Source organism: Staurois parvus, unplaced genomic scaffold (genome assembly GCF_062004578.1).
Source record: "Staurois parvus isolate SC_StPar_1 unplaced genomic scaffold, SC_StPar_1.0 ptg000573l, whole genome shotgun sequence".
Lineage (NCBI taxonomy): Eukaryota > Metazoa > Chordata > Amphibia > Anura > Ranidae > Staurois > Staurois parvus.
Window position 1 is genome coordinate 472488 of NW_028318369.1, and position 10266 is coordinate 482753.

General features: G+C 48.0%; 1 protein-coding gene across 1 annotated transcript; it reads left to right on the plus strand.

The window, feature by feature from the left end:
• Positions 1-4133: 4133 nt before the first annotated feature.
• Positions 4134-9264, plus strand: LOC149450518 (E3 ubiquitin-protein ligase TRIM39-like). Its single transcript, XM_089691872.1, has one exon. The coding sequence runs from the start codon at positions 4176-4178 to the stop codon at positions 5748-5750; it is 1575 nt and encodes a 524-aa protein (XP_089547998.1). The 5' UTR covers positions 4134-4175; the 3' UTR covers positions 5751-9264.
• The last annotated feature ends 1002 nt before the right edge of the window (positions 9265-10266 follow it).

A 10266-nucleotide genomic window follows, 5' to 3' on the forward strand; every position in this document is an offset into this window, starting at 1 on the left:
GAATAATTCGCTCATCTCTAAATATAATCAAACCAAAAACACTGAAATGTGAAATATAGCGCCAAGTTGGCCCATCGCTGAGCTCAGTCGCAGAATCATTTTCAGTGTCTGATGAGGAATTTCCCCCACAAATCATTATCACTCAATTCTGCAAGTGGTTCTGATTTACTATCGCTGTTCTCTAGCCGGTCTAAAACCGCGTCTGACCTAAAGGGACGCTTTTTGGACGCCATGGACGTTTCTCAGTGTCCAGGCAGAAAGAACAGTAAAAATGCAGGCAGGGCGCCGGACAAAGAACTCGGGACAAAATGTATGTGAAATGGTTTGATACAGGAATGTTATATTATGAGATTTTAGTGATTTTAGTGAATGTCACTTTTTGTCATTTTCAAATTTCCCGCCGTTCCGTCCCCCGTACGTCCCGACGTCGCAGGGAACGGAACCCAGAAGACGGATGCCGGCATCCGCCGGAGGACATTACAGGGGACACTGCAGGGGGGACATTGCGGGAGCGCAGGATGTGGCGGAACCGTTCCGCCTGGATTTCCTCATGAGGGGCAGTGCGTCTCACCCAATGGTCCCCTTTTCCAGCAAGGCTTCCAGTGCTCTTCCAAGGCATGTATAGGAGCTCAAAACACTCCCTTCCCTGATATCCCAAACCACGAGTCGGAACTTCGTGTAGGGTGAAAATGATACACTCTTTATTAAACACAGCTCAGTATATACAGGTTCACTCCCACCCCCACCAGACAGCCTGGCACTGGGTTTTCCCCACCCACAACTAAACTCTACAACACAACAATATAGTATGAACTCTATTAGAAGTGAAAGACTACAAGGTCACATCTCCCTAAACAAACAGTGTAGAATGTCTGTGAAACATGTCCAGCTTTACAAACAGGAGAAAACCAGAACAGAAAGGGCAAAATGTTATCACAGAGGGACAGTTTGTCACACAAGACAAGGTAAGTGATCGAGGGATCCCGGAGCAGCGCCGCATGGTAAGCCCGAGTGTAGCTCGGGGGGGTTACCGCTTGTGGTACTGAAACTTTACCCCGAGCTACACTCGGGAATACCGCCAGGGAGGTTACGGAAATGCTGGAAGGTAGCAGGTGCATTGCACAATCCAAATGGCATAACTAAATATTCAAATTGGTCAAATTGGGTGCGAAAAACCGTTTTCCATTCATCCCCTTCTCGGATACGAACCAAGTTATATGCTCCTCTTAAGTCTAACTTCGTAAAAATGGTTGCAGTCTTGAGTCTTTGAAAAAGTTTGGGAACCAAAGGAAGGGGGTAACGGTTTTTCACCGTAATTTTATTTAGTTCACGGTAGTCCACACAAGGCCGTAAGGATTGGTCCTTCTTTTCTACAAAGAATATTCCGGCTCCTGCCGAGGATGTGGAGGGACGAATGAATCCTTATTGAAGGTTTTCATCAATATACTCCTTTAAAACTCCTAATTCCCATTTCCCCAACAGGGGAAAGATGTGCCCACAGGAGATTTCAGATTCTGGGAGTAGATCAATCGGACAGTCATAAGATCGATGAGGAGGAAGGGTATCTGCTCCTCGTTTACTAAAGACATCCAAATAGCCATGATAGACTGGTGGAACTATTTGGGCAAGCTCAGCATCAGAGTCCATGCAAAGTAATGTAGGTATGGGTGAAGGTGCCATGGGTAAGCAGTGTTCTTGGCAGTATGGAGAAGAAAACTGAATCCTGCCGGTCTTCCAGTTGATTTGAGTGGTGGGGTCTCTTTGTTTACTAATCCAGACTTGATACGAGACCCATCAGCAAGAAATATGTTCAGCCCTTGTTCCTTCAGCTGTAAAGGGATGTGTTGTTGGGCTGCAAAGGATAGGTCAATGAAGCAGCTACAAGCTCCAGAATCAATAATCGTGGTTACCGACACGGTTCTTCCAGGGAGCTAAAAGGAAATAGGTACAGCCATGTGAGTTGTGCTGGTAGAACATGGTAGAGGAACAGCAGAAGAGATGGAGATGCGTTTATGCAGCTTAGCTGGGCAGGAACGCACATAATGGCCAGTTTCTCCACAGTATAGGCAGAGGTTATTGACTCGGTGGCGCTGGCATTCTTCTGGAGTTAGTGATGGACGAATCAGCCCAAGTTGCATGGGTTCGGGTGTGTCTGATGTCTCAGGTTTAAAGTTTCCAACAGGAGGATTAGGCTGGAATCTTAAGTAGCATCCATGTAGGCCTAGGAATTTGGTTGGACCTTTCTAACCTGCGTTCACGTAGGCGATGATCAATCTGAATGGCTAGCGTGATCAAATCCTCCAGAGAGTCTGGTATGCCAACTTAAGCAAGTTCGTCTTTGAGGGGCTCAGCCAGACCCAAGTGGAACTGGTGACGCAGGGCAGCATCTTTCCAATTGGTATCCCCACTCCAACGTCTAAAGTCCGTGACGTAGTCCTCGGCCGCTCGGTGACCTTGTTGGAGCGCATGTAATGCTGCTTCAGTGGTAGTGGTTTGTTGTGGGTCATCATATAGTTGAGCCATTGCGTCAAAGAGAGTGGTCATAGTGTTTAAATGTGGGTGATGCCCACATTTGTGGTTCACCTTGAAGCAGGGAAATAATGAACCCCACCTTGACAGTCTCTGTAGAGAAGGTTCTTGGCTGGAGATTGAAGTAAAGTTGACATGCGTTGCGGAACGCTCTAAACTTGCTTCGGTCTCCATTAAACCGCTCAGGAGTAGGTACACGGGGTTCAGGTGCGCATATCCATCCTGTAGAGTCTTAACTGCTTGAGTGAGCGCTGCCAGGTGATGACATATTTCATCCAGGGGAGAGGGTCCTCTTCCAATGTGAGCACAACTGCATGCGCCTCTGCCCAAGTGCCTGCACATCTGCTCAGCTTGCCAGGACCCTGCACATATTTGTGCGCCGTGGAACTTTACCTGTACTATGGGCAGGCCTTTCCTGACACTGTCTCTGCGCCAGCAGTTCCAAGTGAGCCTGTCTCTGTGCCAGCAGTTCCAAGTGAGCCTGTTTCTATGCCAGCAGTTCCAAGTGAACTTGTCTCTGTGCCAGCAGTTCCAAGTGAGCCTGTGTCTGCGCCAGCAGTTCCAGTCAATTCAACCTCCATGCTAGCAGTTCCAGTAGAGACTGTGCACCAGTAGTTCCTGTCTAACCAGCTTCTGCACCACCAGTCCCAATCAATCCTGCCTCTGTGCCAGCAGTTCTAAGTGAGCCTGTCTCTGCCAGATGTACCAGTCTAATATGTCTCCATGACAGCTGTTCCTGCCCAACCTGCCCCTGTGCTGTTCTGTTCCATTCCAGCCTCATGCCAAACCCCAGTGACAGGGCACCTTGTCTGCCATCAGACCCTGGTGGGGGTGGGGAGCCCTCTCAGTCATTGTGTTCAAGAACCAGGATTTTCCAGCATCTCCGGGTATTATGGGAATATAGGATCCTCAGTGCCACAAGGACTACTCATTTACTTCATGTGATAAATCTCCATATCATAGTGCTGGAGTGTTTGGAGGGCATTCCCTAACCACCCCCTTCATGACCTGGACATTGTTTGCTATTCAGCAGTGCACTAATTTAGGGGCGCTGTTTACCCACAAGGCATTTCCCTATAGTAATATTACACCAATGAAACCACATATCCCATTCTCAGACTGAAGGGGTGCTGTTTACCCACAAGGCATTTCCCTATAGTAATATTACACCAGTGGAACCACATATCTCATCCTCAGACTGAAGGGGGCGCTCAGTACAGACTGAACCTGCCTAGACGAGGTGACTACCCCCATTACTCTCTGCATGTTGGGGTGCAATAATGAAGACATGTTTTGGGGGTACACAGGCTGCAGTATACGCAGTGTATAGTGTGAGCTCAGACTCTATAGAACCGAATCCCTTTTCAGCATCATGTAGTCACCTCCACTTCCCATCTCAATGCACTTAGTGCTCCTCACTTCTCCCCACATCCGTCTTTCCCTCGTTCTCTGTCCTGCAATGTTGGGAGGTGCGATTACCATGACTACTGCAAATAAAAGCTTCTTCCTTCTGTACTCTGATCTCCGTGTCCTATAATACTCACCCAGCACAGCCTCACCCTGTGTAGGAGGGTGTCACCCCTCCCCCACTGCATTCCTCTCCATTGTCAGAGACTTTCAGTTTAGTTTCTCTTCTGTGGTCAGCGATGGCGTCTTCTGCTCTGAGAGCTGAGCTGGAATGTTCCGTCTGTCTGGACATTTATACCGATCCTGTGACCCTGAGATGTGGACACAACTTCTGCCGGGTCTGTATTGGTCGTGTGCTGGATACACAGGAGGGGTCTGGAGGATATTCCTGTCCTGAATGCAGACAGAAGTTTCCGGGTCGTCCTCCACTGCAGAAGAACATGAAACTACGTAACATAGCAGAGAATTTCCTGTCTGCTCAGCCAGGTCAGGAGGACTCCGGGGTCTTCTGTACTTACTGTGTGGACTCTCCTGTACCTGCTGTTAGATCCTGTCTACTCTGTGAGGTTTCTCTGTGTGATAAACACCTGAAAGTCCACAAAAAGTCCCCAGAACACATCTTATCTGACCCCACCTTGTCCATGGAGAGCAGGAAATGCTCCGTCCATAAGAAGATCCTGGAGTATTACTGCACTGAGGATGAGACCTGTATCTGTGTGTCTTGTTGTATGATTGGAGGACATAAAGGACATGAGATGATGTCACTGGATGGGGCTTCTGAGAAGAAGAAGGAGACACTGAGGAATGTTCTGCAGAAACTTCTGACAAAGAGAGAGGAGATGGAGGAAAGAGTCCAGAGTCTGCAGGAACACAGGAGGAAAGTAGAAGAAGAAGAAGCTGGTGACACCGAGAGAGTCACTGCCCTGTTTATAGACCTCAGGAGACGTCTGGAAGACCTGGAGAAGAGAGTCCTGAGGGACATCTCCGGGAGGGCAGAGCGGGTCTCCATCTTCATCCGGGATCTGGAAATAAAGAAGGAGGAGCTGTCCAGGAAGATGAGGGACATTGAGGAGCTGTGTAACATGATGGATCCACTGACTGTCCTACAGGAATCAGACACAGGTGACTTGTGTGATACTGAGGATGGAGATGATGAGGACAGAGAGAGACATGAGGACCTCCTCCATGATGGAGGGGGGCTGGATGTGGCGGGGGTCTTACACACAGGTTTATCTGATATAATAACAGGGGGAAATGTATCCTTCTATATACAGGGGGCTGCAGACATATTACTGGATGGAAACACAGCTGGTAATGATCTACAGATATCAGATGGCGGGAAAACTGTGTCCAGGTCAGAGAGAAACCAGAATCGCCCCAAAACACCAGAGAGATTCCTGTATTGTCCTCAGATGATGAGCAGTCAGAGGTTCTCCTCAGGGAGACATTACTGGGATGTGGATGTCGGGGGGTCAGAGAGCTGGACAGTCGGGATGTGTTACCCCAGTATAGTCAGGAGAGGAGGGGAGGAGTCAGTGATTGGATATAATACCAAGTCCTGGGGGTTGGACAGGGAAGGTGATCAGTATTCAGTGATACATGACAGACATCGGATCCCATTACCCCCCAATCCCTCCAGTAACAGAGTCAGGATAGATCTGGATTATGAGGCCGGGCGGATCTCCTTCTATGATCTGTGTGACCCGATCCAACACCTCCACACCTTCACCACCACCTTCACTGAGCCCCTCCATGCTGGGGTACATGTAGGGGGAGGTTGTATAAAGATATGTGGGGGGAGGGGGGAGATGTGAGAACTCCGCCCACAGCCTGGTGATGTCAGACAAAAAATTGGAGTTCATTTCATATTCATCCAATAGTATATAGAGGTGGGCGGGGCTTCCTGCAAGATTTTGTACTATAAATAAATGTGAGATTTCTCCTCTGTCACCGATCTCTGTGATTGGGTAGAATTTCTGTCCAATTATTGGAGTCACAATAACATTGGTCCTAATGGTCAGTGATGATGATGATGATGCGATCGATCCATCCATCCATCCATCCATCCATCTATCGACAATCTGACATAATACTTTGTAATTTTTAAGCAGAGTTATCACAGTGTGACACCAGCCATCTCTTCCTGCCCCTCCCCCCTCCCTGTCCCTCCCTCCATGTGATCCCTCTGTGTGGGGTGTCACCATGATCAGACATAGAGGGTGGGGTGTGGTCACTGTGATGGGATAGGATGGGGATCACCTCTCCTCTCTGCTCCTCCTCCTCACTGCCCCTCCCCCATGTGGTCGCTCTATATGGGGTTGCACCATGATCAGACATAGAGGGTGGGGTGCAGTCACTAGAATGGGATAGGATGGGGTCACCTCTCCTCCCTTTCCCTCCCCCTCTTCTCTGCCCCTCCCCTTCCCCCTGCCCCTCCCCCATGTGGTTCCTCTGTGTGGGGTGGCACATGATCAGACATAGAGGGTGGGGTGCGGTCACTGTGATGGGATAGGATGAGGTCACCCCTCCCTCTCCACTCTTCCCCTCCCTCTTCTCTCTGCCCCTCCCCCTCCTCTCTGCCCCTCCCCCTTCTCTCGGCCCCTCCCCCTTCTCTCAGCTCCTCCCTCTCTTTCCTGCCCCTCCCCCTCCTCCATACAATTTATACTACAAAGAGATGGAAATAAATGTAACAATCTGAGAGGAAATATATGAAGACGTCTTCTACAGATTTACTACTGAAAGAAATAATCTGATGTACCAGAGAGCCCAGACTGTGTTTCTTAGTCCCCGGTCACAGCGGTGCGACTCGTCATGTGAGTTGATAGTTTCTCATCACATGACAAGTCGCACTCTATTGTCCACAATGGAAGCGGTCATACCGGTACAAATCCCCCTCCATCCGAGTCGCACCGATTATGAAAGTTCTTCCTGCACTACTTTTTCCAAGTTCAGCTGCGACTTGCATAGACTTGTATATAAAGTCACACAGATGTCCTGCAAGTCGCACCTGAAGTCCCACTGACATCCGACTTTGAGATCAAATTACTTCACGTGACATTTCCAGATTACAAAGTGGGATCCAGTGGGACTGAAGACTTAGTTTGTAGGCCAAGTGGGTCAGGATTAGATCCCCGGTCAGGTGTTTCCTATCTGGGGCTCCGTTAGAAAGAGTTCTCCTCACTTCCTGTCCCGGTGACAACATTTTCCTAGACAGGAAATGAGGGGAACTCTCCAACAGAAACACAGAGTGAAATAAGAATCCTATGTTTAGTGGAGTAAAGAAGGGGAAGGTTTGGGGCCCCTGTCAGATCTTTCTATGTCTGTGTCCCTGGTACAGATTGGCCCTCACTCCTTGTCCCAGAGCCCCCTATAGTAGGAAAAGCCAGCCGGGGTTCTCCTCCTTCCCCACACCATCCACAACTAGAAATCAAGTCTTTGTCTTGGCATGGACTGTAATAGAACATCTCCTTCCTAGAATTGGAGCAGTGTGGGTGTCGGTGCCAGTGGAAGCAGCACTGAGATGGATGTTGCTGTGCAGCGTGTTCTCCGCTCTCACCCTCCTCATCTTCCCCACCAGAGAAGATGATATTCTACAGAGAGCCGTCATACATCAGGCTGCTAATATGTAGAATAGACGGGAAGATGAAGAGGGTGAGAGCGGGGAACATGCTGATCAGTAATAGACATCACAGTGCTGCCTGCACTCCCCCCTCTGATTGGTTGCTCCGGCTCTCACACTCTGCAGTACCGTGCACTATCCACCTCATTGATGGTTTAGACTTTAGCCCCTTCCTACCTGTAGGACGTACTGGGATGATGACTGCAGCTCCAGGCTGGACATTCCTTGTCATGGAAAAGCCATCCTAGTTGCTGATTAGCTGCTGGACTGCTTTTATAGGCAGCTGGAGGGGAACCCCCCCTTCCCCACCCACTGGGGTCTCTCAACCATCTCCTGTGTGATCAGGGAGCCCAGTACCTAAACCGGAGGTACTGCATGATTACCATAGAGCTGGCTGTGGGCTGGATGGTCCTTGGCCATCTCTATGGTCCTGGGAGGCCGGACGTCACTTCAGGTTCCGGCAGATGTGAACACTGACATTTTTTCGTGGAATGCAGAGATCGATGTTTGTTTATCTCCTCCTTTCCAGGGTAGAGGATGTTTACATTTCTTATGACAGCAATAAAAGTGATAAAAATAAATAAATACATAAAGGGACATTGTAAAAATATGAAAAAAATACTTTTTTTAGCGTGTCCCCATCCCCCGTGCTCACATGTATATGTAGGTAACTTCCACATATGTAAACGGTGTTCCCACCACACATGTGAGGTATCACCACAAACGTTACAACAAGAGCAATGATGGCGGCTCCAGACCTCCTCTGTAACTCCAAACTGGTAACCCCTAAAAATGTTTAAATCCTCACTTATGGAGATAATTAAGTTCCAGGTTATATATTGTGTTTTTTTCCATTAAAATTCATTAAAGTGTATTATTTACCAAAAGATTGCGTTTGATAAATCGCAGCGTAAATACCATGTGACACAAAATTGCATCACCCACCATTTTATTCTCTCGGGTCTCTTCTTAATATATATATAATGTTTAGGGGTTCTAAGTCTTTTTCTAGTAAAACAATGGTGATTGGTACATGTAGGGGGAATGTGAGAATTGGTGTGGGCGGGAAGTCGTGAAGAAACGATGTTGGATTCTATGAGATATTGGAAATCGTCTTTAGAGATGGAGGACATGGATGTTCTGAATCTATCTCTGCTTTCATCTTAGAATTCTCCTCTTTCTAGTACTTGCCGTGTTACACAAGATAGCTATGGAAGGGGGCTCCTTCCAGCATTTCTATGGAAGAGAAGGATCATCTTAGAGGGCGGGGCTAGCCTCGGCCCCGTGTTGATCCCCCCAATAGAATTTCCTATCATGGTGTAGCGCCTCCCCTGGTGGTTTCCAAGTATCTGCAGCCACAGCATGGGCACTCTGACATTGTTGTATACAAATGTAGCAATCTATACATTTCTGTGTTTTCTTCATTTTTGGAACATTTTGTTGTGTTGATTCTTAAACAATCCTCCATTATTCTTCTCCCTGAAGAAGTGGATCCCAATCCAGGAAACGTGTCGAGTTCAGTCATAGAATACAAATGGGAGGAGTTTGTAGAAATGAATGTGTGGAGATGGAGATGACCATACGTTCTGGAAATGGATACATTATGTACAAATAATGATGACAAATGGAGGTTATCTGAAAGCTTTGTTCTCAATGAATTTATAACTTCATGATTCTTCTGGAATAAAGTATCTGAAATGGTAATATAATATATTTTGTGTGAGTTGTGCCTCAAAAATCCTTCCATTCCATTGACACATTCTCTATATACACCCCCACACCACAGTGCCAAGAGCCTGAGCCACTGTGAGCTTCCTGTGTGCGGGGACCTGGAGAAGTGCAGACCCATCGCTGGGGTGTCTGTGCCCACCCAAGGTTCAAAGTACTGAGAGGCTGTGAGGTCTCCTGCCATGACAGAACCCAAGGCTGTAGAGATCTGCTGCTGGTGTGAGGGCCTACACCAGAGCTGAGCTTCTGGGACCTGACTTCATAGAACTGCAGACTGCCAAGTGATCTGGACTGGATTTCTGTGTGCCAGGAGGGGTGAGCTGACCATCCGTGTTTATCCCAACATTGACATAGTTAGGGCAATATAGACAGCTCTTTATTCAGCAACCCACTAGCCGTCTACTGCACACTCTAAAAGGGACAGCCACATGTGCACCACCTTCAGAAGGGCCCCAACTAAAGCTAGCCAAAACTGGCAATTAGGCACCAATACTTTATAGCCACCTCCAGGGGTACAACTTTGTCAGGAGCACATATGCCCGGCCACTATTGGGGCTGTATGCATGGAGTACACATGAGGACATTTGTTTTCTTGGTGTCATTGATGCCAATACTGTAACCCTGTTTGTGTCCATTATAATTTGGTATAACATTGTTACGGTTATAGGGCGGCCTATCGGGCATTGCCAATCTAGTACAGCATCTGTAACCCTGTGTGATTGCTTGTTCATTGAGTTATGAAATATTTATCAGCATTGCTTTACTACATTCATCTCACCTACTCCAGTTGCTTGGCCTACTCTCTGTGATGTGTCATAGAGGGGCAGCTTACTAACGCATGGGTTACACGGGCTCCAACCTACAGCCGGGTGTGTCAGTGGGGACCAAGCAGCTCTAAGAGTCGTGGCAGAACAGAGGACCCGTCATCACCAGCGGCTCCTGCAGGGTAAGCGCTACAAAAGCAAGATAACAAATGTTACATC

Excerpts from the sequence above, each read along its gene's own strand:
- LOC149450518 (XM_089691872.1), top strand. The coding sequence starts at position 4,176 with ATGGCGTCTTCTGCTCTGAGAGCTGAGCTGGAATGTTCCGTCTGTCTG.